Below are 27,687 nucleotides of genomic sequence, written 5' to 3' on the forward strand. Positions count from 1 at the left end.
TTCATGTCCATGTTTTTGGTAACTGTTCAGGTCGCTATGTAAACCTGCAATCGGAGATTTTAGCCCTGATATCTGGTCGGTTTACTATACCCGATTTTAACTGGCACCATTGGTGATGCCTCAATCTCCTGATAGTAACCAGGTCGCTTCGGCTCGCTGATGTAGCTGGCGATCAGCCTCTATATTTTGGTGCTGGTTGTGGTCATTCTAGTTGTCCAATTAATTTTGTCTCAATATGGGGCTGGCATGAGCGCGGGGATGGCCCCTTGCACCAAAACGGGGAACCACCAGGATTTTACACCTGGGTCCCAACCGTGTGCTCGGCAATGTTACACGCAACGGTTCGTGGATCCAACTGGACACTGAGCTGACCCATTGCCACGTTGCTTGTTTTTTTAAGGACAGCGTGACGAAGTGTCGGGTCAAGACATGTTTACTACTATGCAGTGGCGTAGTTTCGTAAGATGAGTTGCTGGGGGGCGAGCAGTGCATAACGATTCAACCTACCCTCAAAAGGCGTCAACAAACAGACATCATCCGGGTCCTGACCCAGTTTGGTAAAGATGAGGAAGGGGGCTGGAGTCCGTCAACCTGAATAGCACACAACACCTCTGCTGATATGAGTGGACTGCAAGGCAAGTCAGCGAATATGGCAGCTGATTCAACAACTTTAACTCCATTTCAATTTTTATCTGAGGGAATTTCGCGGCACCGTCCACAGGATCATTGATCATAGTAACAGGATCATTGCTCTCCTGGAGAGAGCAATAATCTCACCGCCAGCATTTCGCCGACGTAAAATATGGGCTATGTATTGAGCGGCAGTTTGAACCCCCATCGACCAGTCCTCGTTCACCAACTGCCGGTGAAGCCACTACTGCCTTCACTTGAATCATAACAATTTGGCGTCGTCCAGTGGCATGTAAAGTCGACCAGAATTGGCTGCGTATTACCTACAGTTGTATATCATACCCGTTTCGTATTCCTAGGACGCAAAGCAGTGCTTCAGCTCGCACAGTTCCCGTCAAACTATGTACCGTGACTTACCAAAACGACGTGAACATTCTTACTAACTAAATCCCAAGCGCATTCTTCGCCCGCAAAACTTACAAAAAAACATGCACAATATCGCCCTTTTAAAACGCAAAATTGACACGTTAACGATGTTAATATGACACAATTGATGGACGAACATTCTCAGCAGTCCGTAACGTCCACGCGTCACGGCCCAGGGGCGGGCCGGTGCAGCCGTTCACGCCCCGCCCGATCGGAACCAACAGGCCGTCCCGCTGCGGCATCCGTAATGCTGTCAGCAGCTTCAACGGTGCCTTGTTGTGAGAACACTGGAAATAGCAGCAACTGCCTGCACGTAGTCTCCCCATGTCTGCAATTTATTAGTGATAATTTCTCGATGGACTGCAACGCTCTGCAGCCGGGTGTGTATTCGCGAGTACACGGGCGCGCGAGCGAGGAAGCCATTTGTCACGAGCATGTGGTCGTTCCGTTAGATGAGTGTAAGTAGTATATTGCAAGACGTCCACAGCTAAGTCATCAGAAAATTATAGGTGTACAACTTTGTCAATGACGCTACAAAACCAGAACGTTTATCATACGGTAACGAAAATCACCGTCGTTTTCATTGAGGCATCAAAACAAGCCGGCGGCACCACAGCGGGTTGACGTTCCGAATTGACGTGCCATCTTTTTCTTGAAATAACAGTTTTAAACGGGGCTAAGCACACTGAACTGGACATCACAACGTCGTGAGATAATCCACGAGTATCGTTAAAACACGACACCAATGTCAGAGCGGTCTGTCTGCGCTTGTTCTTGGGCATGGTGACTCGACGCGTGCTAAGTTTGTTAAGTAAGGTTACCCGACGCGCGCTAAGTTTGCTAAGTTAAACAAAGAGTCCAGATCAAACGTATCGTGACATTCCCAACCCTTCCCGACATCTGGGTCGCTGAGCATGGTGCAGCCGTGTACCACGACACACAGTACAAAGAATGGCACAATCTTCCCCTGCCGACATACGACACGCATCTCCACCCAACCACCTTCTGTGAGATAAGACGACACAACAAATACCCGAAGCAGATTCAGCCGGCCCGGCGCGCCTCGCCCGGGGCTTCCGCCGACCCGGCCCCTGCCGGCCCTGAGATTCGGCGGCGGCGGCCGGCCGCGCTAGAGGTGCGGCAGAAGGTCCCCGATCGCGGGCAGCACCAGCTCCGGCACCTGGACGGCCTCGTCGGCGCGCTCCGAGCCGCGCAGCCGCTGCAGCTCGGCGGCCGTCGTCACGCCCGTCAGCACAGCCATCGTGCGCAGGCCGCAGAGGTTCCCCATGGTGATGTCCGTCTTGCAGCTAGCGACAGGACGGCGCCATCAGAGCTCGGCGCGGCGCACAAGACAGCGCGGCGAGCACGGCGCAGCAGGCGGCGGCTACCGGCGCCGCGCCCCCGCAATGACCTTCTGCCTGACAACATGCATTCAGCAAATGCACACCAGCCGGGCGACGTTTGCGGCATGGAACGAGCGAAGGTTGATCATAGTGATAGTTATACCATTGTAACCGTCGTCGTCGTCGTAGATAATGGGAAGACATAAGTGAGTGAAGCCCATCATCTTCGAGCACCCATATGATTATGACTCATACGGGCAGTGCAATATACTTCTTTCATAAGTTCAGCAGGCAGGGGTGCGCTGATGCTTAGCTTACGCACACTCACGCAACTTTGCAAGGAACGGTGTTTGAAGACCGACTGCCGCTCGCCATGAGTCTGTCTTCACCTCCAAATTGCAACAGACAAAATCGATGCATTGTTTGTTTCCTCCCCTGCTGACAATGCTCACTTGTCTCCGACCATGAGGGTGCGGGCCGGGTCGAGACCGTGCTGCTGCCGGAGAGCCTCAAACACCTGCTGGGACGGCTTGCCCATGACGACCGGCTCGCGACCCGAGGCCACGCACACGGATGCCACCATGGTGCCCGTACCTGCCGAGCACGAGCAGCAGGGTCGCACGAGGACACCACATGGCCGTCACCGCGGGGGCCGCACTTATACAGGCTAGACGAGCAGGGTCACACCGACACGCCGGGACACGCCCCACTGTGTGATCGCACCTGTTCACGCTGGGGGAGCAAGGCCGCACACTGGAACACATGACTGACATGCCAAGGACTAGGGTTGGCAAAAAGTGGGTTTAACACGTTTTTCACCCATCTTTTCCGATTGGTCGGTATGAATGGCTTCGCACTGCACGTAGATGTTCAGCACAGATTGTTTTGTGTACTCTAAACGTTCCGCACGACTAACGTAGTGTCGCCCAGTTCAACAGATAATTTTGCACCCACTATTTCGCTAGGCAAGCATGCAGAGCGTTTTCCGTGCCGCGCAATGCTGCGCGACGGTCGCCCAGGACCTAGGTTGACCCTCGTTAGCCGGTGGCCAGGTGACTTTACAGGCCAGTCGAGGCAAACGGTGCGCCCGCCCCCGGACTCGTACCTACTGCCGTGTAAGTTGACCAGCATCGGTACGATTTATTCGCCAGCGCTTAGTCACTAATTAAGGTACTAGTCATAATCAGGTCAAACGCGATTAAGTTTCTGGCGGGTTTTTCGTTTTGTCGTTCTTCAGTCACACTAGATTTGCGTTTCTAAAATCAGCGGTTATCCACGAGTACCGATAGCACCGATAGTGTAAATAGTGTCGTGGCTAACCTGCGCGTTTGGAAAACCAAAGATACGGGGTTCGATTCCCCCGGTTTCCTACCTTCCTGCCACGATACGTGACAGGCGACGCCACAGAGCCTCAGCAGCTGAGTGCGTCGTAAAGCCACAGTCACACACAGCCGTTACAAGCGCCGTCAGCCATGGGATACTGCGTCCAACATCAATTCCCCCGGACTATGGGGCGACCAGCCGGGTCGAAAAAGCCGAGCCGTTGTTTTTGAGCGGGAGTCATCAGCTTCAGCCGGCTTAAGATGGCCTAAGCCGTCATATTAATTTGCGATTATATAAAATGGGCCCGGAACTATCCATGACTGTCACATATTCAGAAGTGTGGAGTGGAAAATGAATCCATGCCATCCAATTTTACAACTCGATCTCATCACATAACAAATAGCCGATGCTCCTGGTTGAAAAATAATTGATGGTGTCACTTTCAACTGTTGTCATCTCCTCCGCCCAATGGCAGGGCGTTCAAAGACAGCAACACTAGCTATCCAGCATGGTCTGGCGGAGCACGTGCAGGATTCGCCTGTAGCCATCTGCGGACATCTGCACAATGAGAAGTGTGCACCAATCGTCAGCTATCCAAATTGTTCAATGTATCAAGTGCATACGTAAGAGGTAAGGGCAAAAAAAAACACGCATGTCTCTTAGCGTGAGCTTTAAGCTTCTGGGCCTACAGCAAAACGCTCTCTAAATTTCTTTCAGGGAATGATACCCATATTCTGATCTTACAAAGCATTGTACAGCCCCAGCAACCACAGAATAAAGCAAATATTGCTACAAATGGTGACCTTATATTATGATGATGATTGGGCGTTTTAGGGCGTGCCGACTTCTGCGGTCATTTTGCGCCCAGTGACCTTATATAAAGCTGGCCATCTGTAGCAGTGCATGCCGCAATGCTTCCAGATTTGAAAGAATCACGGTAAATGCCTCCATGTTTGAAAGCACTTCTATTGTGCCACTGAAGACATTTATGCAAACTTCACAGAAATATTACAGCACAATGGGAGAATGTGTGGCAACATAACAATGTCTTATGAATCAGGAGAAAGCGGTGTCACTGCATTCACCCTTTATTGAAACCGAGATTTCTTTTTGACTATGCCACATCCCTTCAGCCGGCCCATAACAGCGGACAAAAGTTAATAGCTGGTTTAATTCATATGGTACCCCAACACACCAAGCCACCGAGGATGGCGATAAGCGTGCCACGCCAACACACACAACTATCCTATGCATGCTCAGCTGCCAGTATCATGCCGAACGGACATGCATTATGCTTCATGTAGCGAGTGCATTGCAGATCAGGCAGGGCGACAGCACATCATGTCGATAGCCATCACAGTGACGATCCGCCACCCACGCTCTGACATACCACGAACCTAACAAAGGGATATCAAGTGCTATGCCGAATTTCAATGGTCTTAGGCGGCAATGATCAGACCAGAAGAGTGAATTGGTGGGCAGATTGTTCGTTATCATAAAGCAGACGGTCTTGTTGCGAGCGTAGTTGATGCCTGGCCGCCAAGCGCACGCCCGGGACAGCCCTGCGCGGCCCCCTCCTCTCACCAGGGCAGATGAGGTGCTCCATAGGGAAGCGCTCGTCGCGGTTGGTGGCCACGAAGAGCACGTCCGGGTTCTTCAGGTAGGAGGACGCCTTCAAGATCTTGTTGAAGGAGATGTGGCTGTCGAAGCCGACCACCACGGCGCCCACTTCGGGATCGAGGCGAATGTGGTCGAGCCGGCCGTCAAATACGTTGCCCTCCATCACATCCGGCTGCCGGGCGGGAGAGTGGCAAAATCGTCACCTCACCTCGCCTCACCTCACCTCACCACACCACACCTCACCTCACTTCATCTCGCCTCTCGTCTCACCTCACTTTACCCTACCTTATCTCATCTCATCTCAGCTCATCTCATCTCACCTCACTTCACCTCACCTCACCTCACCTCACCACACCTCATCTCATCTCACTTCACCACACCTGGTCTCACCTCACCTCACACAGCTCTGGCAACCACACGCGCGGCCCATGCACAGAGAGGCTCAAAGAGAAACCCTAACATCCATGTTGCATTTCTCACCAGTGCCCATGCATGGTCAGACCTAAACAACTACCAGCGACCTGTTACTGCTCCACCGTGTCATCCAGGCATCTGGTGTTAGGTGGGCCAGCACTATCAGTGCACCCTGACATGTGCAAATGGAAACAGACAAACACCCTCTGGCCGCTGGTTACAACAGGCGGCATCATCACGTTCAGAAAATTTAATCCACACAATGATCATCAGGGTGGCACACAGCCTCTGATATCCCAAACATCGGCAGAAGATCTGGCGGCGAGCTCATAGCTAGCTGCTGACTGTGTGAGGGTGGCACAGTTCAGCCTGGCCGGCGTCCGCCGATCCAGCCCCTGGCGGCGACAGTGGCGCCACCCAGCGGCGGCTGCTGACTCACGCCAAGGCCGATGTGCCGGATGCCGGCGGCGTCCAGCTCGCGGGACAGGCCGGTCGAGCCCACCAGGTACACCTTCTTGTCGAAGTGAAGCGACTTCAGGTACTGCACCGTCAGGAACGACGTGCTGACCACCTGGGACTGAGGGCGCGGCGCTGTGTCAGACTGGCGCCGCAGCACTCAGTCGCGGAGACGCCCACAGAACTTGATCAGGTGCAACAACGGCCTGAGCTGCCGCGCATCACACAGGATACCATCAAAACCCAAACAGGCCTACCTATCGAACAGTGCATGCGCTTTTGTGAAAACCACGACAGCGCGCAGCGTGCTAATCAGGAAAACGCACCCGTTGTATGTGCATGCTCGCTGCATGAACAAGCAGCCAAAGCAGGAGACCTGCCACCATGCCAGATCTGGGGTTGAGTTATGAATCTGATTAAAATCTCCTGAACAATGCATCCATTACCTTGCTTGAGACCATCTTTGGTTAGCATATAATGTTGCACAAACATGTTTGCTTTTTGCAGGAACTGTGCTAAATGATGCTCAAAACTACTTAAAAGTAACTGAAACAACCAGAATAGGTTGGCTTGTAGTACTAAATAAGGCAGCTCCAGAGGCATAAAAGCATTCAAGAAATGGTGATGATGTGGGGGAAAGGGAGGGGGGGGGGGTGCAGGAAGACTCTTTTTGCAAGTCAGTCATTTTGATGCAATGCCACATGGTTAATTTGACAATCTCATGAAATGTGTAGGGCACTGACAGACATGTGTCTTTGCATGTATATATATACATATATATATATATATATATATATATATATATATATATATATATATATAGATATATATATAACTTGAACATGAGCTAGACTGAGCCAAAACATCAATCATCTACTCAGCAGATCTTACTGTTCACAAAAGTAACTCGGCCACCCACCCCACGAAACCTGCTGAGCAAGTGCTGACATACCTGAGAGCATTGGAAGCCTAACTTGGCACACTTGCTGACATACTCATTTTGTGTTTTAGTGCTGTTGTTGGTTACCAAGAAAACCTTCTTCCCGAGCTGTTGCAGCTTGTTCACCACTGCTTCCGCGTCCTTAATCACATTAGCGCCATGCCACAGCACACCTGAGATAGGATAAAACACAAGAAAATGCGTTAGATAACATTTCTCCCGACAAAAGTTCAACCAAATCAGATGTTTCAACGCAGGATTCATGAATGCGCCATGTGAAAACAAAAACACTATAAGCCCAGTTAATGTACACAATTTTTGTCACCTGAGAGTTTGCTCCTTAGCTTAATCAGACTGGCCGTCTGTCTCCCAGCCCGCGTCTGACAAGGCTAGATGCGCTACGGCGCTCGTTATTTTCCCCGAGCTGGGATGCCCTGAGGTCGATGATAGCAGCCACTCAAGCAAGATCAGATGAAGGAGTCATGAGTTCACACAAGTACTGCTCAGTGTAAGCTCTGATCCCAGAAATCCATACAATCAATAAGTTGGCCTAGACTTGAAAAAATGTCTCATTACATGGCCTGTCTTTTAGCGGGCACCAACGTGTCAGCTGAAGGTCTGGATTAATGTGTTTTGAGAATATCTATCCATAGATAAATGTCATCAGAACTATATGCTGGAAGACTGCCTGGGACATTATATGCCTGCTAACTTTTGCTTATTTTCATTAAGCCATGTGAGATGCAAAATATATGAAAATCAAATTAGTATGGCTGGGTAGCTGTTAAAATAATCATCAAACATAGCCTTACCTGAAACAATGTTTTTGTTTCAACAGAGGAAGAAGTCAGCACATATGTGCTATTAATACATAAATCTGGTGCTCACTATTAGGAATAAAACAATCCCATTCTCCCAAACATACATCAACATACTGACATGGCAAACAGTGTGACTAACAATAATATTGCAGATGCAGCTTGAATGTTTCATTTGGGATGTCTCTCATTGTACCATGCATACACTGTAAGACAAATGTAAAAATAAAGATGCATACATAACACCATACACATTCTTACATGGAAGTAAATTGCTACAAAGACAACAATCATTCGCTTACCATCACAATCAAACAAGAATGTGTCAACTGACTCCAGCAGTGCCTTTGCCCCACTAGCATCCAAATAAGATGCTTGTGTTTTCATATTTTTCAAGCCAAGAAACCTGAAACAAGCAAGTGGACAAGTAAGCAAACATTTTCCCCAAGATGCAATATGCTCTATTGCTCTGCTTGAGGTGGTGGCATGAGGTTCTCATCAGGAACATTTTTTTTGGTAGCTGACTGGGGGGAGGGGAGGGCTAAGCTGAGCTGAGCACTAGCCAACCCAAATTCTAAAAATGTGTTTCTCAATGAATTCAGTTCAATTTATTTTGCAAAGAACAATTTCCAGCTTCTTATTTGTCATCATTTCCCAAAAGCCTTCATTTCAGCACTGTAGTACATGTTCACAGCCACCAAAGGATGTCCATGGAGAGGTAAGATTTGTGTGGTACTTGAGTGTTTCTTATCAATAAAAATCCAGCAGAAGTATTAGGGGCTACAACAACACTTGATGTGGAGGGGGGGGGAGGAGCATTGGGTGCACTGGGCAAACTGGGCCCAACAAAAGAATATAAATCAACACTTTTAGAGGCTGTGCTTGAAAATGACTGGCTTTAAAGCCATCCCTGCAAAAGATTCAATCAAAACTTGACTTAAAGACAAAGCTTCCTCCAAAATGACAGGCTCAGCACCAATGTAAGTAATGTAATGTAAAAACTAAAAATAACCAGACACTGATCACCATATGCAACAACTAACATAGATTAGAAACACAGGTTTCAGTTATTTAAATCCAGATTCCTTCAATCAAGATCATTTCTGGTCCACATAGTAGTATGATCTTTTCTGTCAAAACCTGTTGGCATCAAGGGTTCATTTCACATTGCATAAAAAAGCTCTGTGCTGAATGACCTTTCAATACTCATAATATTTTGGACATGTTGGGTATGGTCAAAATATCTCACCAGGGTGCAAGATACATTTCCAAGCTATGCAAGACTCAACAAATTTTTTTATTTTGATAAGTTGTTCAGAATTGGACTTTACTGAACATGAAGCTCATCTGAACATATTTACTTTCTGCCTTTAAGTATCAAAGTTAAACAACCACATCAATTATTGGTGGCTACTGGTATAATTTTTTTTCCATAGTGGGTGGTGTTCACTCATACTCAACTCATAATGCATTTAAAAGGCTCCTGAGGTACACTGTGCCATAAACCATTAAATCTGAACTATGCTAAATAAGAGATCCATCATTTTTCTGGTTCATGACAAGCACTACAAAGAAACATGACCCTTTACATAGGCCTGCAACTTCTTGACAGGCCAACATAAACTGCTTCTATGAGGCTGCACACCATCAGCACTGAGCGGGACAGTATCACAATTACCATTTTCTGGAAAGAAGGCGATGCCTGTGAAATAAGCAGTTAAGCATCATGCTATTTTCTGTGGAAATCAGAGATTTGAGCTGGTTAGTATTACGACAAAGCATATAAATCACCGCGGCAGACACATCCACTATCACAGCAATAAACAGCGATGCTAAGTTACATGAATTTGTGTACGTTCTATATGGCCTACCTCTTCCCAAATGGATTGAAATGGAACCTAAAGCGAAATTACAGGCACAGCCGGCCCTTAGAAAAACACTTGCAACAGAGTGGGCCACGGGATTCGCCGTTACACCGCCTTGGGGTATCCGCAGAATCCAATATCCACCAGAAGGTCCATAAAGCGCCATTATTGTCTTCAAAGGTACTCGAAACATCGCCACTAATTCCAATGTTGGTGCATTTGCTTGACTTTCCTTGGATCTCAGGCACGAGCAATCACCTGTATTGGTTGATTACGCTGTCTTAGACGAAGTATGTATGATGTCAGCTAAAAGATAGCAGTGATGCTGCATCAGCTGAAACTCTAGAAACAGGTCGTGGTGCTTAAGACATTTTTGTTTGTTTGGGGGAAGACAAGTAATGTACGAGCCTGGTAATCAGTGACCTTTTAGCACAATTGTTACATCGGCACTGCACCAAAAATAGCACAAGATAAGTAAAAATACGTCTTGAAAATTTTACAAGCGTTACGCAAGCATCCCTGCGGCGTCATGTATTGTGTAACACTCTTGCTGTCACCTGGCTTACCAGCATTGCGTGTGTATGCATACTTATAAGTACGTTAGTTCACAGCAATTCTTTGCTCATAAAATTGTAAAATTTGCATTGGTTTTGCCTCTGAAAAGGATCTAAGGAGACCACATAAATCATTTCGATGCCGCAGTCCACACTGCTTGGATTCGTCGTCCGTGCCTCCTACCCTGGTTCGGACCTCAAAAACCTAATACAATATGTGCGAAACCGTAGCTTTCAGCCCTGTCGCCATGGTGACACATCTGGGCAAAGGACGCACAGCTTCATGTAGACAATTTTGATGCCGGTTCATGTCCTGGCGCAGAACAGCGGTTTGCGGTACCGACTACAGCACCGATTCGCGTCATGTCGAAATGTGTCAGGACGGGAATGAATGCGTGGTAGTGAAGGAGTGAGGTAGACTGAACAAACATGACTAAATAAAAACGGTAAGTTGTGATACAAATAACGGCGATATGCATGCATGCAAATGCATAATAGGGATGTGTGCAAATGACAACATGTCTTTGCTTTGCTCTGCTTTCCACGAGCGAAGGCATCTTTTTGCGAGGAACCGTACATGTCTAAGTACCGTTGCAGGAACGAGACAGTTGGGCTCCCCGGGTAGTAAGCCGGGCGCGCATTTTATCCACTCCGATTTTTTTGCTCTGATACGCGGTATGTCAACTGAGTGGTGACGGTCGAGCAATGCTCTTGTATGTAACTGGCGCAACCAGGTAGGTTCCTGGGTCCCGGCCTCCCGTATTTCATAGCGTTGCTTTTTCTTTTCAGATTCTGGATCGTTTTGTAAGGACATCAACAGCACTGGGACCCCATAAACGATCCTGGTTGTCTGTTTGCTGGCTGAATTGTGGTCGTTGTGGATTTTGATCTTTTTACTCAGTCTCTTAAAACAAATGGTGACCTGTGTATTGACATAACTGTCTACGTTGTATCGTTTAGTTCAGTTGATTGATGGTCACCACACAGCAGCATTCTTTTTTTAGGTGGCTCGAGGGCGCTGAAACGTTGCCCGCTCCACCCCGCTGCGGCATCGAAGAGCTATCACATCTTGCCGCGCAGTGCGCTTGACTGAGGACCATCGTGGACGTCCCGCCATTTCATCTTTAAAATCGGCGATTTAACATCCGCACAATGGCACTGCGAAGAAAGAAATCGAGTCATTCAGAAGTGAAGCTGCCACCGGTAGCTGTAGATGCAAGTTATCAACCCTTCAGGAGAGACCAATTTAAGGATTGTTTTCTTCTTAAATTTAGGGCCGAAAAACAAAAACAACTGAAGCTCCAGAGACACCTGTAAGTTGTGGTCGTTGTGTTCAGCGCTTTAACAATTTCCATGCTAACTTGCACCAGCACCGCATTGACAACGATTCACGAACAAACACTGGCCCAACGCGAATTCATGGCGGATACTGCTAGCCAAGTTTGGTCGAAGGTCTGTATGCAGTAAGCTGTAGCAAATTCTGCGATATTATGCTGGTCGGCGCTGCGCTGGCCTGCGGTGCTGGTGCGTGATTGTCAGACCTCCATCACCCACCGCCGCATGCGCTCCGCGCACGTGCCCCGTTAGTATTTGTGGTAGCGATCATATTTGCTCCGTGTTGGGCGTTCAGTGCTTGGTGTAATGGCCGTCTAGGGGCACGCGTGGTCGAGAAGCTGATGCAGGCAACCCTTGTAGGGCAAATGAAGGAATCCGCGCTGAACCCTCGCTGGGCCGTTGATATGTTCATTGTATGGGAAATGTGCTGAATATCGGTCAGCTAAACACACTATGATACAGAGGCCTCAAAACACAATCTGACAATATAACATAATGATAGTCAACGAAAAACTAACGGCACGTCTCCATGCGCCCATTGCCACCTATATCGGCAAGCCATGTCAGGCTGCACTGGTCGCTGACATAACCTGCCACCCTGCCCTGCTCCAGCGAGCTGCGCGCCATGCTGGACAAGGCGCGCGTGTATGAGCGTCTACAGCGGCGCCCGTTCCCCACCGGTTGGGAGCCCACATTCAAGGACCAGCACCACATCAGCTTCCTGCAGGACTGCGTGGGGCTGTCGCCTATTCCGCCCGTCTCCGAGCTGTGGCTGCACAACATGGTCCAGGTCAGAGACACAGGTCAGGTCCGGAGGTCAGGAAGGCGGCTCACATCCAGCTCAGGCGCAAAGCAGGTCACAGGCCATTTCCTGGTAGGTAGACACAGACCATTTCCAGGTCAGAGGAGCAGGTCATGCCCAGGCGCTACACAAATGCGTCTTTACTGCACGGACCACGTCGAGGTCACTCGTGGCGACCAGCTTCGGCGGTCAGGAATGCACATGCCGGGCTGGTCAGAGACCCCGGCGACGCGGGTCACCTGCAGCTGTTGGGGGCGCAGTCGCATCGAGGTCAAAGACGTCGATCAGGTCCAGGATAGAGACAGGTCGGGTTCTAGGTCAGTGGTATGCGTCAGGTCTGGGTCAAAGGCGCCAAGAGGGTCTAACCGTCGGAGACACAGGTTATGTCCAGTTCAGATGTAGCTCAAGCCCAGGTCAGAGAAATTGACCACATTCAGACCGGAGGTGCTGCTCGGGCCCAGGTCAGGTATTCGAGTCACGTCCAAATCAGGATGTCACGTCCAGATCAGAGACGCTGATTAAGTTCAAGTCAGAGGCAGGTCACACCCGATCAGAAACACAGATTCATTTCTACAGCTCGTCTACGTCTGACTACGTCTGCTTTTTGCAAGCCAGGTAAGCGTAGCTGGTTTGGGTCAGAGACGCAGTTATTAATGCAGGATTGCTAGTCAGGACACTGTGCTGTTGATGACACCTATGCTTTACGTACATTACTTTGGGTATCGTTATCAATGCACAACAAACCATATACGAGATTATAACGCAAACGTCGTGAAGATACAGACATTGGATCAAACGTGAGTCACGCGGTACAGAAATACAGTGCATTGTGGCGAAACTGGGAGCACCGTCCTGGAGTCAAGTACTGTCCTGTGCTTCGACCCCCGGGTGTCCAATTCCGCACAATGGAATGTTGACCTCACAACACCAGTGAGCACCGGTGTACCGCGTCTGGCGGCTCTCCGCGGCGCGCTGATCCGGTCCAGACGCGCGCGCCAGCCGTCCCACCCCGCACCGCCTCCGCTGCCGCCGCCGCGTGACCCGCGCGTCACTCCTCGTCGTCCTGCGGCAGCCGGCCGTACCGCGCGGCCAGCGCCGCCTGCCACGAGCCCTGACACTGCTGCTCGCCCAGCATGAACCGGTACATGTCCGTGTGGTGAACGTGCGCGCGCCGCTCGTGCAGCCGCCGGCATAGCTCGCACTTCCACCATGTGAAGTGACGCTCGCCGCTGTAGACGCGGTGGTGGTTCCGCCAGGCGTGCAGGCGCGCCAGCTCGGCCGGCGCGCCGCTCAGGTGCAGCAGGTGCTCAGCCAGGTGGCGCGGCGACGCGAACTGCTGCGCGTCCACGAAGCTGCCGGGCGGCGCCAGCCGGCTGTAGTTGGCGCCGCCCAGCACCACCGGCACCAGGCCGTACTGCAGCGCGTTGAAGAACTTCTCCGTCACGTAGTCCTCGCACAGCGCGTTCTCGAAGGCGAGCATGAACGTGTAGTGCTGCTGGAACAGACGCATGCAAAAGCCCTTCTTCGTGATGGGACAGCTTAGCTCGCCGCACCTGCAACATAAAGGAGGCGCTTGTTCGGGGCTGGAGTGATATCTTTGTGGCTATCTGCGCCCTTTCCCAGAGACACCAATTAACGATTTGGCTAGTTAAGAAAATGTACGCACAGTGTGATTGCAGTGTAAGCCTTTTGAGAATCAACGCAGCTCTCCAGTTGTCTTGGACAAACGTCAGAAGATATGAGCTCGGAAGTTACGTTTCAACATAACGCGCTGCAACATCTGTGCGTGGAGGCCTCGGCACGCACTCGCCGTAGACGTCGATGTCGATGGTGTCTCGCATTTGGCGCACGTAGGTCTCGCGCTGACTCTCCGTGTGACAGTGCGAGCTGACCCAGACGACGGGGGCCACCCGCGGGCCCACCTTCCGGCGCCACTGCGCCACAAACGCCCGCTCGGCCCGGGCCGTGCGCGCCGCGCGCGCCCCGGCCGTCTCCACGCGGCCCGTCCACGGGTTGCGGCCGGCTCGCGGCGGCCGCGACTGGTTGGCGGCCGGCGGCGCCTGGCCGAGCGGCAGCACCATGCCGTACGGCACGGGGATGTCGGCGTCATGCCGGTACGACATGGCCCAGTGGAAGTGCCGACCAATCGCGCCCAGCAGCGAGGGGTGCCGGCGCCGCACGGCCGGCGGCGCCTCGCGCTCGTACAGCAGCCACAGCTGGCCGGGCCGGCGCGGCGGCAGCGGCTCGTCCGGTCGCAGGTCGTACAGCGAGAAGAGCAGCGCGTCGGCGGCGGGCAGCGCGGCCCGCTCGGTCGTCACCTCGCAGCGCGACCAGCGGCACTCGTCGAAGCTCTCGCCGAAGCGACGCCGCCAGTTTTCGAAGGTGCCCTGCAGCCGGGTGTAGAGCAGGACTGTCTTTCGCGGCCGCGTGCTGACTGGGAGGTCGATCCAGGTGCCGGCCGGAGCCGCGGCGTGGCCCCGCGCCGCCGGTAGGCTTGGTGCCAAGTCAGACTGCTGCAGGTAGTACAGCACGGATGAGGTGAGCGTCACGAACGTCATCAAGGCCAGCAGAAGGGAGGTGCCCTGGGAGGGCATCGCGAACTGACCGGTCAACGGGCCAGTGCACGGTGTGCTCAGGAGGCCGCGGCGTGGGAACGTTCACGGGCAGGAGCCAGGCCCCGGCACCTAACACGCGACCTTCGTTTCTGCCAGACACGCTGCCACTGCGTCCGCCGTCATTTGGTCAACAGCTTAATTTTACAACCTCGATAAACAGCCCAGTCGCTAGTGGCCGTCCATCAAAACACTGGTCCTGTTTCCACGGAGATGCTGGAGCTAGGTCCGTCGAACATAATCGATATCGTCTCATTGGTCGCGCATGCTGGCGGCCCGATCCAGGAGTGCCCTCTGATAACCGTCCGGCCCGTAGTGAGCATCCTCTACCGGCGGCGGCCGCTCAGTAGCGCCCTCTCGTCAGCCTGTCGCCCGGTCCAGTGGCTCCATATACCGCGTCCGGTCTCCTCAGTCGTCCTGAGCCGAGCTCGACAGATCACTCGGGGACCGGCACCACATTGCCACACCGCGGGCGGCGCGACCAGTCCGCGTGCGCCATGGCACCAGCTACTACTGGCCAGACATGGCTCGGTACTACGCCGGCGTCACCTGGCGCTCTCCCACGCTCGTCGATGGCCGTTCCACGCCAGGATGGCACCATCACCTCTAACTGCACGTCGTTTGCCGGAACACTCGATCGTCAATCAGCATGTCCGCCCAGCCGGATCTCGTGAATTAACCAGACTCCAGATAGCTCTATGGGCGCACCCGTGTGGCCGGTTCCCATGTGGCCCGTTATTTGATAAAGGCGGCCTGTTTTGGACCGCGGGTTTGTTTTCGCAAGGGTCATTTCGTTCATTGGAGAAAATAATAATCAAAGTTGGCTATCGGTCTCCCAAGTCAGGGAGAGCTGCCGTTGCCTCTGTCTGTCTAAGACCGCCACTAGTATGTGCACTGAGTTATTGTTGTGCCCTGATCGGTTCATGGTCGTGGTCATTCATGGTTTGCTGTCTAATTGCATTGTTGCGATGCGTCTGGGTAAATTAATTTTCATTTAAATCTTAACGCTTAAAGTGCACATGCGGTAGATCAGTGTCGCTGAAGCTGACACCATGTATCCTTGTCGCACTATGCTGAGGTTGAGCTAAGAACAAAAATCGTTGGTATCTAATTGCTTAAATACTTGATTCAGTGTGCTGAATGCATGCGTCCATGTAAAACTATACATCGATACGGGTCATAGAGTAACACTCGTCCGATAGATGGAAGCTGATTATTTAGGGTGCATCGATTTCTAGGATGTTTTATGCCCAAATGCGCTCGCTACTTCCAGAATGTTCGGCGAAATGTGTAATATTCACATTAAACCCTCAACTCTATCAACAGCGGTCGTGCCCGATCGTCCCGCTGCCAAAGCGGCCACGGCCGATTCAGATCTGGTGCTCAGCTGAGCGGACAGCGCTCACAGCAGATATCGATCCCGTTCTGAGTGGCCTCGGGCGGAGAGCACGGCTAATCCTGGCCGTATCCACAGCTAATCCCGGGCGGAGAGCACGGCTAATCCCGGCCGTGTTCACAGCTAATCCCGGGCGGAGGGCACGGCTAATCCCGGGCGTGTCCACAGCTAATTCCGGGCGGAGCGCGCGGCTGATCCCGGCCGTGTCCACAGCTATTCCTTGGCGGAGTGCGCGGCTGATCCCGGCCGTGTCCACAGCTATTCCTTGGCGGAGTGCGCGGCTGATCCCGGCCGTGTTCACAGCTAATCTCGGTCGTGTCCACAGCTGGCCCGGACGGAGAGCACAGCTGATCCCGGCCGTGTCCACAGCTGGCCTGGGTGAAGCGCGCGGCTGATTCCGGCCGTGTCCACAGCTGGCCCGGGCGGAGAGCACGGCTAATCTCGGCCGAGTCCACAGCTGGCCTGGGTGAAGCGCGCGGCTGATTCCGGCCGTGTCCACAGCTGCTTCCGGCGCCGCTGACCCGCAAGTACGGGACAGAGGTGGCGGCGCTCGTGGAGGAGGTGCGGCAGGGCTTCACCGACCGCCTACGGCGTGACCTGGTGGCGCGCACGGTGCCAGACCTGAAGCCCGTGGTGGAGCCGCCCGTACCGCGCGCCAAAGACACCGAACTGCCGTGAGCGCCGCGGGGAGCGGGGGAGGGGGGGGGGGGGGGGGTGGGAGGGGGCGGGTTGCCGCCGACGGGTGCCAGTCACAGCTGCACACGTTTGAACGGCCGCCGTCTGTTGGTGTATTGGTGGTGCGTCGGCTGTCAGACATCAGCGTTGGCCAGTACACTTGAATGGGGACTTCATCTCCTCATAGCATGCCCTGCTTTTAGCGTCGTTTTGCGCAGACGATGCCAAAGATGGTATAAGAAATTCGGCGTATTGTAGTATAAAATATTCGGCGTGTCACGTTGTACATCAGCGTAGAATTAACAACCGCGGCTGCAATTACGGTCCCATCAGGTTAATAGCGCACCAATCATGTGTATAGCTAGCGGGGGCTGGAACCGAGGCCCTGCCCCCTCCCCCCCCCCCCCCCGAAGCCTTGCATGTTCTGCCCGGAGGCAGTGACGATCCGATTGTTTCAGAGGGTTGACCCCAAACACCACATAATCGGCTTGCCCTCCCCCCCCCCCCCAGAGCATTGGTCTGACCCGCGTTATTTGCTCATCCGCCCGGCAATACAACCTCGCAACTTCTCTGGTATTACTATATGATGCGTACCGGTTACGACTATCAGGGTCACTAGCCATTGAATTTATCGCGCCAACCCGTGCCGGGGGGGGGGGGGGGGGGAGGTTGGAGTGCGGCCATGCTGGTCAAAAGCATTGGCGGGCGGTTTATGTAAAATTTTTCATGTCTGGTGTCGCTCGCCTTTTACTTCCGGTTACACTTTGTTGGTTTAGTCAACAAAGTGAACCTGGCTGGTTGAGGTTGGTTCAAGCTAATGCGTGTTCCTCGGTTGTTGTAAATGCGTCGCTAGTGACGTCCACCTTCTGCCGGACATTACAGACATCGGTCAGTCACGTTTGACAGTAGATAACAGGATGTGATAGCCGCCGATATTTAACAGCCAGCGAGTTGGTTTGCCGGTTCTGGATGACAGGACCTACCAGATGGTCATTGGCAGTTAACGAGTCATTGCGACTAGGTGAAGGCCTACAGAGTGCGACTGTGAGCGACAACTCGCGCCCGGGCCCGCGACGCGTCTGGCTTGCCGGCACCGCGCGCTCGGATAAAAATACGACCGTGCTTATTTTGCCTGCGTCAGTCTGTTTGGCGTGCTTGCTGTCGCTGACCTAGGCCGTAAAAGTCGATGCAGCCGCGATGCGTCCGTAAATAATCGCCGCCTGCTGCACCGCAGGTGGGTCGGCTTCTCGCCGTGGTACCAGGCGTTCTTTGAGGCGTGGCAGCGCGTCAACCGCCGGCTCATGGTCACCCACCACTGCCTGCGGGACGCCCTCCAGCTGTGCCGCTCGGTACTGAGCGACGCGCTCTTCGTCGACTGGACGCAGTTTCAGTGAGTGGAACGGCGGCCTGTTGCCGGCGCGGAGGAACGGGCCGTGACCTAGATGTTGCAGCGCCCGCCTTCGCCATCACTCGTAGTGACTTATGAGCATAACACGCTGGTTTTGTGTGTGTTCGTATGATTGCTGGGATTGACTGCGTCGGTGGGACACGTCAACTAGAGGAAAACATTTGTGTTGCTGGGATGGTGACGCATCCACCAGCTGGTTTTCTTTCCCTGAGGAGAGCGGTGTTTGTGACATTCTACAATTCGCTTGATGCGTTCCGGGCCTAGAATAAACGTAGGGAACAGATATGAGCCAATGGTGTCGAGGTCGTGACCGCATGATATTTGCCTTTCGGGTGTTCCTGGCTGGAGCAACTGTTCACGGCTCAAATGGAGCGGCTGCCTGGGAATCAAATTATTGTGGGCCAAATGTTCCAGTGCCATTTATTTTGGTGTAACTGGTAGCCAAACAAACGCTCCACTTACTCGCCAGCACGAGACCGGCGTAGGCCAATTGCTGCACTTGGAGCCCAGTCAAAGATCTATTCGCGCGCATGTCATCCCTTCAGTGGCAGCAAATTACCATCCAGTGTGTCATAGCGGCCCCACCCGTCACTGATCGCTTGCTCGCTGTGGAGTGGGCGCCTCTCTGACCTGGCCGCGCTCGGCCGGCCGGCAGATTTCCTCGCCAGTTCAGCGTCGACTCCTGGAAGGAGACGCTGACGCAGGAGTGCGAGACGGAGGAGGTGCGGCTGGACCGCACCTGGTACCGCCAGCTGGTGGACATATTCGGCGCGGTCACATCGGCCGGCGGCGGCAAGCTCCACCGGCAGCGTCTGTTCGCCAGCGCCAACACGCTGGCCGCCAACGAGGTGGGAGCCGCCTGCGACCAGCTCCCGTGGGGCGTGCTGGTGGTGGGCAGCGCCAACAGCCCTTCTTGAAATATTGGCGGTGTGTATCGCCGCCCGTCCCCCCTCCCCTCCCCCCAGGCCTGACACTCTGACCGACGATATGTCCTGGCTGGTGCCGCTACAGGAGGGCTACCCGTCCTTTCCTGCTCAGGTTCTGTCTTGTCGCCCGTCACCACCGCCTGTTTGAGGCCGGCCGTTTGGCACGCGAGACCGGTAGTCGCCGCGTCCGCCCACACCCGGCGGCTCCGGCTTCACTGCGGGCCCAGAGAGTGACGGTGGCGAGAGGGGTGCTCGTGCTGGCGCGGGCGCGGGAGCGGCCGGGCTGTACAGGCAGAGCTCTGGCGCCTGTTACTAACGGCCGGCGTGGGTGTGTGGCCGTCTTTCGTTCCGCTTGATGGCCCGGCCCGGCTGTTTGTGCTCACCGCAATCAGCTCCGCGGCTGCGAGGCCCACCATGCGGACCCCTGTCAGCTGATAAGGCTGTAGTTTCTCTGCTCCGCAACCACACGTTGGCAGGGCGTTTGGTAAAAAGGTTGCGGCAGTGTGCGATTCAATTTTGTCTGCGACTTTATGCTATAGTTGTTCTTGATCTTGTCATCCATTCCGAGCCTGTAAGGTGCGCAGCTTGACAACTCTGCAACGAAACAGTTTCTCGTTCCGAAATTGGCATATTTTTACATCCGAAGTCTGCGACATTTTTTGAGGATGCGATGCACACAATCAGCTAGAATTGCCTTTGAACTAGGGTGGGAGTGAAAAATTCCATCGCAAAAAGACCATGTGGAAGTGAAAGAATCAGTTCACAAAAGATGGAACTTGTGAGCTCGTGACTGATGCTTCAGCAAACAAAGACACCTATTTCAAGTTGGCGTGGGCGTAATATCAGAAACCTGACAAAACTGTTTTGTTTTTTAACATCTTAAGCTATTAAAGTGACACAGAATACATTAAAGCATAGTAATTTCATGACAGTGTAATGAGCGCGCAAAATTATTAACACCAATAATTTGATGCTGCACTTTGCACTTCCCTTCCACAGCACTTTTAACACAACACAAAGCAACGGAATTCAATAACAAAATAACAACAGAACATTCAACAAACATAAAACACTCACACAAAAAACCTGGGCCTTCTACACGTCAGCCCATCACCAAGTCAAACGTAATGGACATACCTCTGGCTTCTGTTAAGATGGGGTCAGGGAAAACAAACATTTTGTCACTGTTCCTTACAAAATACCAATGCTTTTATTTCCATGAAAGTAGCCTAACTATGCCTAACCTAAAGAGGCCTTCCTTCATATCGTCCTGTCTAACCTGTTTGTATCACAGCAGCAGTTGTGAGTTCTGATTCTTGCACAATTCCTATTGTCACTTGCCAAGCACTTAGCCAACTTAACCTAACTTAGAATAGCCCATATGTTGAACATCATCTCAACTCACCTCTCTGTTGACAGCAGCACTTGTGATAAAAACATGATAAAGCTAATTTTTGGCCGGTTTCAACTTGCATTTTTATACAGTTCATTTGTGTATGCTTATTGACATCGGGCAAAGTTGACAACACACACATCAAAATACTTTATATCACTTCGAACAACTTATTTTGATTGCCATGGTTGGCCTATGTCAAGAGCAATGATGGGCATGCTCCATAAGGCAATCTCTCTTCTCCAAAATTCACATAACTTTTAGATGGCCATGCCAGTATTGCTGCTTGCCTTTTCAGCTGCAGCAAAGACATCTATTTAGGCTTGTTTATTCATATGCAACGACAAAGTGTGAGACGTTGGCCTCACATTTTAAAAAGGATGGTCTGACTGTTTATTACATACTAATATTTAACTCAGTTATAATTGCTATGCGGCATAGAATATCCATGTGTTAAAAATATAGTGCACATATACAGTACAGTCATTTGCCAGTCAGCAAACCATGGCAACTGTAGAAAACATCTGGCTGAAGCAGCCATGAGGGACCACTTCAAGAAATTTGAGGCAAATAATCAAGAATATGGAAAGAAATATGCCCATTGCATCCCTCGTTGCATCATAATTTGTCTTATGACAAAACTGGATGGATTAAAACAGAAAATGGGTAACTCTGGCTACCAAACATGGGTTGACAGCAGGTAAGGTAAGCAATTATTTGGTCCACGGCAGACTTACTGGCTTTTTCCCGCTCCCCGAAACAAAAAGCCAGTACATTTTGCGTGGTCTGCTGGCAGACAGAGTCATATCACTCACCCGCCAAATATAAATATCAATTATGCCCACCAACCTACGAGATTAAAATGCGAAACAAGTTAGAGGTGTGCATGATTAACATCTCCAGAGGGCAGAATTTCGCCATCAAACACTTCTGTATTAGCTGCGTCATGTCTGTCCCAAAGCTTTGTATGGCAGCATTAGGGTAGCCTGGTCAGGTAGCCTGGTGAGTTAGACACTCGAAAGGCTTAGATTTATCATTATTGAGCACCGCCATGAACCAAGAAAACGGTTAACCGAGGCTTTAACAAGGCAAAAATGGCGGTAAAAATACGTGCCGTGCTTCAAATTGTCTCCTTCATTCCCTGTAAATTGTTCACTCTTTTGATGCATATCAAACATGTTTTGGGCGGCTGGCGAATTAATCCAATTTATGCATGAAATACATACAAGTTTGCAGTTGGAGCATCTTGCAGAGAAATTGGTCAACATTTTAAGCAAAAGATGGTGCCTCTAAAGGCAATCGAAAAGGAAGGAAGAATAAAGTGGTATCACACTCGTATGGTACCAGGAAAAGCAAAAGTAGTTGAATAGATATAAAGACTGATACTTTTCTGGCAAAATTTTGTTATCAGCTAATTTGACTTAAAATCTGTTAACAGGAGTGCTGAAATTTTGATATTCATCTTGTAAATTTAATTTAGAGGACACTTCTTGAATTTTTCACTCCTGCATTTCGGGAGTGATGCAATTTAGTGGCAATTTAGTTTATTTAGGAATATAAATACGTGAAGTAAAATTATCCACCATGCCTTGCTGGTGCTTGCACGAGGCTCTGCTTTCGTAGCATGGTGGTGAGACCAAACAAATAGGCGACGCGTGAAAACCTTGCATTTGGCACACAGCTGCCGATTGTGATGCATTTTGTAAACAAACCAAACTTAATGCGTGCGAGCAGCTGAAGTCGCTTGCGTTCTTGGGCTTGGAGGCGCCTGGCCCTCTTGCTCAGCGCATACATAGACATGATTCAGATGTAGGTGAGGCAGGACATAGCCATAGGTGTCCAGGTTCTGTGGAGCCTCGTTTATGCTTGGTGGTTTCAAGTGAGGTCGGTTTTGGATGGCATGTGAAAACCTCAGAAAGGGAAATAGGGGTTCGACATGTGCGATTAGCCAATGTCAGGCAGGAGTGAAAAATTCACACGAAGTGTGGGGAAAAGGAATGAAAAACTTCCCCTCATATCTTCTTGTGCTTCGATGTGCTTTTGACGCCGCATCCTACTCTTGGCGTTCTTCGCGATGAAAACGACGATCACGCATGCCTGTAATCTGCTCCGTCAGGTGCATATATATATATATATATATATATATATATATATATATATATACACTTCGGGCGAGACTGTTCAGGCAGCGCACGTCCGACGGCACCGCTCTGCTGCATGTTACTAACGGCCGGCGTGAGGGCATGTGGCCGCCCTCGTACCGCACGATCGCGATCATACGGCCGACCCACCGGCGCGGCGTGCTTTGTACTGCCTGGTGGAGCGTTCCTGGGTGTTGCTTTACACCCGAAGTCGGCAATTCTAAGACACTGGATGCACATGTTTTCCTTCACATACCCCTTAACGACAAGCCGACGGGCTGCACAGGCGACTCTGCTGATGTGCCGAGCACCGTCCCCTGATGCCTCAGGCGTCACCCGCGCCACGGCTGTCGCGCCTCACCGGCGCCGCGCCTGGGCCGCCGGCTGGGCGCTCTCTTCACTGACGTCACCAGTGCGGGCAGGCGCGACGGCTGCGGCGGACGGGTCGGCGCGGGGAGAGCCTTCAAATCACACGGCGTGTTTGTCCACAGCTCTCGCGGCGGGTGGGTGGCACTCAGACCGCCGGCAAGTGGCTTGCCTGAAGCCGGAATCGAGCGGGGAGACCCGCTGAATTACGTGGCGCGTTTGCCTACCCACAACTACAGCGCTGCTTATGAATGAATTGCATTCAAACGGCCCACAAGTGGCATGCCTGGGCCGGTTGTGGCTTCCTCTTGAAAGGCGTAGTCAGCACTCGCACGCCTGTGAATGGGTCAGATGGTGCATGACTTTTTAAAGAGACGTGGGCCCGATAGGTGGGAACTACGAATCAGAACGTCCTGCACGGCCGTTCACGCGCGCGGCTCCCCGTGATACGGGGTCAGCGCGCTCTGCATCGGATGTGTGCAGGGCTAGCCTTCAACGATATGTGCCAGTGGTTCATTGGTTTCCAGAAGTTATTTAACAGGTGCCAGCGCATTGCGGTCATTCGTGTGCAACGACAGTAACGGCACCTGCAACGGCTTTTTATGGCATCGGCTAACTGTTTGCCAGTGTACAAATGAGAGCTTCCCAGTTACCTTGCATCGCATGTGGTTGAAAGTTATTCCATGGTTCGGAATTCTCTCCTCTTTTCGTAACTACGAAACTGGATCAAAATCTGCAGGCCCAGTTTCCTCGGTTTGCGAACCTCGCCGAGAAACCAGTTTTTTGTGCCAGCTGACACAGTGCGCACATTGGCCTCCCGCCGCCGTCTTCGTTGTGCTTTTGACGCCGCATCCTGCTCTTGGTTTTCGTCGCGATGAAAACGACGATCACGTATACCTATAATTTTCTCCATCAGGTATATATATATATATATATATATATATATATATATATATATATATATATATACTTTGGGCGGGACTGGTCAGGCAGAGCACGTCCGACGGCACCGCTCTGCCGCCTGTTACTAACGGCCGGCGTGGGGGCGTGTGGCCGTCCTCGTACCGCACGATCGTTATCATACGGCCGACCCACCGGCGCGGCGTGCTTTGTACTGCCCGGTGGGGCATTCCTGGGCATATAAGCCGATTAGCTGTCTCGGCAGTGCGGGAGCTGGCCCCGCGCTTCCCAGTCACTGGGTATACCCCCTCAGTTTGCGCTGCCTGCAACAGAAGCCGGAGAGACGGGCAGCAAACTGAGGCCTTTCAGCTCCTTGAAATGAACATGCGAGGCGATTTATGTAGACAAATAACCAGGGTAATCCTAGCTTGTGCCGTGATGACTTGATAACCGTGATCGGCTGAGTGGCTTTGGCCGTCTGTTTTTTTTTTTACCGCTTCCGTGCGATAGCTTCTAATCACAACGCGGTGGCACGTCGGTACAAGTACAACCGGAGATCCAAAGGTCCCTCTATCGCTGCCTCGCTTCTGCAAGGTCACGCAAGAAAGCTGGGAGGCTACGGGATGACGCCATTCAGCTTTGTTTGTCGCGCACTTGTGCATGTTTGTGATGTATGACGGAGATTGTTTGACGGATGTATTGTGATGTATGACGGGGTACGACAGCGGGGCTGCACCCAGAGTTAGCGCAATCGGAGCCCGCCAGCTGAATAGGAAACTACACCACCGTCCGACGTGATCTCACATGACATACAGCCGATAGATGCCAAAACAGGCAGTGATGGTGATCCAGCGCCTGCACTTGCACTCCCCTCACACGCTAGAGCTGTCAAATTCGTGGATTCCTGACAAAACTGGTACTGGAATCAGTGAGAGATGTTTCATTTACTTGACCTGCGACACTGCCGCTGGCCTTTAGGTTCATACATGGATTTTCCGTCGATGAAAATTTGGGCCTGCCGTTTGCACGATCGCTTGATTTGTTATGAAAATAGGTGCGTGAATTAGCCAACTGAGAGCCCCGCGTGAGAACAGAGCCGGTGGCTCCGTGGTTTAGAAACTGCGTCCTGCTTTGCCACTTGGGATATGCGAGTTCAAAAGATCATCCGTGTCACGATGCACACATGCAGCTAAGCTGCTCATTGTGTAGAGGCCGTATACAGACGAATCGGATGTCATAGTACTTAAAAGATCGAAGCTGGAGCTAATGCTGCGCTTTCATGGTTGCTTTGGCGAGCCGGTGCAGTGATGGTCCTACCTTATCGGCAGCTCCGAAACGTGCTGATGCGCACGGTGGAGGCGTACGTCAGCCTGTTCCGCTTCCCGAGCATGCTGCCTCTGCTGGAGGTGGACCTGATCCTGGACGGGTGCACTGTCTCCTTCTACCCGCCGTTCACCGAGATCGAGGAGGCCGCCCTGTTCCCCATCAACCAGGCGAGTGCCGCCCTCGTCCGCGGACGCTAAGCATTAATTCCGTGTTCGCTGACTTAGTATTCTATAGTGTGTATGGTTTTAGTGGTTTTCCCGGCGGCATACAATGGCACAAAGAACGCACCAAAAAATGTGTGGACGTCGGGCGCCACAGATGTGGGTACTGTCAAGTCAGCCTGCCGTTTCCGGCGTGCGTCTGCAGGTGTGTGTGTGTGTGTGTGTGTGTGTGTGTGTGTGTGTGTGTGTGTGTGTGTGTGTGTGTGTGTGTGTGTGTGTGTGTGTGTGTGTGTGCGTGCCTGCCTGCGTGCGTGCATGCGTGCGTGCGTGCGTGCGTGCGTGCGTGCGTGCGTGTGTGCGTGTGCGTGTGCGTGTGCGTGCGCGTGCGTGTGCGTGTGTGCGCTGGTAGGTGTACGTGAGCGTGTCTGTGCGCCGGCAGCTGGCCGCCTCGCTGCAGCGGACGCCGCTCATCGAGGCCTTCATCCTGGGAGATGACGCGCACATGTCCTACATGACCGTGGACATACCAGATGTGTTCCTGGAGGCGGCCCGGCACACAGTCAGCCAGCACGTGCGACACCTATTCGAGGCGCCGCTGCACCAGAGCCAGCAGCTAGGTGAGTGCCGACGCCGGAAGGGGGGCCGGCCGACGGGCTGGCGCCGCCACAGTCGCGGGCAAACACCGGCTGTCCGCTGGCTCCGTGATAGCCAGCGATCGACTCAGGCGCTGGCTTATAGGCTCAGGCCATGAGCAGCGTCTCGAACCCGTATTATCGCACACGGCTGTTTGTCGACAGAGTCGGCGTTTTCGGTGCACGAGCGATGAGTGCGTTTTTTTCTGCAAACGTGTCCTCAAGTGCGAGCGTGTGGTACCAGTCAGGCGTTGCTGCATGTCAGGTGGCGAGCGAAGCTCAGGTGTTTTTTCTTGGCGGGCAACAAACCCCAAGTCATCCAATGTGCCACGCATGTGGTGACAGGAGGAAACAGCTCGAGGTTTAGATGGTCCAGAGAGAAGAGGATGCTATATTAGTCATAACAGCATACTGTTACCTGTGGCCATGTGTGTCCAACGCCCTTGAGAACCGACTGATGATCAAACCCTCGAACGTTTTCATGGATGTATGACGTATCTTATACGCTTTATTGACAGGTGTTGGTTGGGCCCGCAGTTAAAAAGTTCGCCAGAACGAACAGTAAATCCTGATTACAAATCACGTTTTTGACTCCTGAAATCGCAAACGAGAAATCGACACGTGCGCGTTTTGTGGCTTTGCATTTTTTTTCTTCGCATATAGGGCTGTGCACTAAAGCATTGCCGTAGTGAAAGTAATACTTCAGTGAATTGGCCTTCCACGCGCTCCATGCTAAAGCCAAAGTTTGCAAAGAACATGACGGCATAAAGAAGAATTGCCAGAACAAAGAAATATGGAAATATATCACAACAGCACGCCGCAGCTATCCATGCACTTAACAAGGCACTGACTCTCCAGTGGACTCAATCCGAAGCTTTAAACATATATTCCATGCGCAACACGTACTGCCAAAATTTTTGAGAAATCAGTCGCGCAGAGATGGTTCCAGGTCTTTGTTTTTATGCAGTCAGTCTACTATGTCGGAGGGTGTTAAAGGCAAGGTTGTGCGACACACTTCCGGTGCACTTTGAGGCAACATAAAGATCGCAGGTTTTCAGGCAGTCAGACAAATCGCGAAAACTTGGTAGGCGGACACACTCAGGCGAAGAATGAGCAGCGTACTGGTGCAATTCTTGCTTGTGCTAACAGCGTGCATTAAAATAGCGCGTAGCGTCATGCGCGTAGGGCGTCAGAGTTTCAAAAAAAAAAAAAACACCATAGACGA

The 27,687-nt window shown here is 52.0% G+C and overlaps 2 protein-coding genes across 3 annotated transcripts; one reads left to right on the forward strand and one right to left on the reverse strand.

Annotated features, from left to right (window-relative positions):
* Positions 1-1,503: 1,503 nt before the first annotated feature.
* On the reverse strand, positions 1,504-9,921 carry LOC119091680 (glycerol-3-phosphate phosphatase). 2 transcript variants are annotated; one of them, XM_037214497.1, is made up of 7 exons: positions 9,842-9,921; positions 8,273-8,376; positions 7,165-7,325; positions 6,196-6,333; positions 5,307-5,514; positions 2,852-2,993; positions 1,504-2,363 (listed from the first exon to the last, which is right to left on the reverse strand). In XM_037214497.1, the coding sequence occupies exons 2-7, from the start codon at positions 8,355-8,357 to the stop codon at positions 2,186-2,188; spliced, it is 912 nt and encodes a 303-aa protein (XP_037070392.1). In that variant the 5' UTR covers positions 8,358-8,376; positions 9,842-9,921; the 3' UTR covers positions 1,504-2,185. The 2 variants fall into 2 exon arrangements, with proteins under 2 accessions (XP_037070392.1, XP_037070393.1); XM_037214498.1 differs by lacking the exon at positions 9,842-9,921 and adding an exon at positions 9,649-9,680.
* Positions 9,922-12,093: 2,172 nt separating this feature from the next.
* Positions 12,094-26,656, forward strand: LOC119092218 (dynein heavy chain 12, axonemal-like). Its single transcript, XM_037215193.1, has 7 exons — positions 12,094-12,514; positions 17,036-17,208; positions 18,444-18,599; positions 19,273-19,465; positions 25,672-25,836; positions 26,270-26,447; positions 26,628-26,656. The coding sequence occupies exons 1-7, from the start codon at positions 12,350-12,352 to the stop codon at positions 26,654-26,656; spliced, it is 1,059 nt and encodes a 352-aa protein (XP_037071088.1). The 5' UTR covers positions 12,094-12,349.
* Positions 26,657-27,687: the final 1,031 nt, after the last annotated feature.

Source organism: Pollicipes pollicipes, unplaced genomic scaffold, assembly GCF_011947565.3.
Source record: "Pollicipes pollicipes isolate AB1234 unplaced genomic scaffold, Ppol_2.1 Scaffold_3447;HRSCAF=4054_pilon_pilon_pilon, whole genome shotgun sequence".
Lineage (NCBI taxonomy): Eukaryota > Metazoa > Arthropoda > Thecostraca > Pollicipedomorpha > Pollicipedidae > Pollicipes > Pollicipes pollicipes.

What these genes read in the sequence shown, in the direction of transcription:
- LOC119092218 (XM_037215193.1), top strand. Translation starts at nt 12,350, where the DNA reads ATGCTGGACAAGGCGCGCGTGTATGAGCGTCTACAGCGGCGCCCGTTC. An exon ending in ACACGCTGGCCGCCAACGAG is followed by an intron (nt 19,466 to 25,671) that starts GTGGGAGCCGCC and finishes CCTTATCGGCAG; the next exon opens with CTCCGAAACGTGCTGATGCG. An exon ending in CCCTGTTCCCCATCAACCAG is followed by an intron (nt 25,837 to 26,269) that starts GCGAGTGCCGCC and finishes GTGCGCCGGCAG; the next exon opens with CTGGCCGCCTCGCTGCAGCG.
- LOC119091680 (XM_037214497.1), bottom strand. Translation starts at nt 8,357, where the DNA reads ATGAAAACACAAGCATCTTATTTGGATGCTAGTGGGGCAAAGGCACTG. An exon ending in ATTCTTGTTTGATTGTGATG is followed by an intron (nt 7,326 to 8,272) that starts GTAAGCGAATGA and finishes ATCCTATCTCAG; the next exon opens with GTGTGCTGTGGCATGGCGCT. An exon ending in TCCGGCACATCGGCCTTGGC is followed by an intron (nt 5,515 to 6,195) that starts GTGAGTCAGCAG and finishes CCCGCCCGGCAG; the next exon opens with CCGGATGTGATGGAGGGCAA.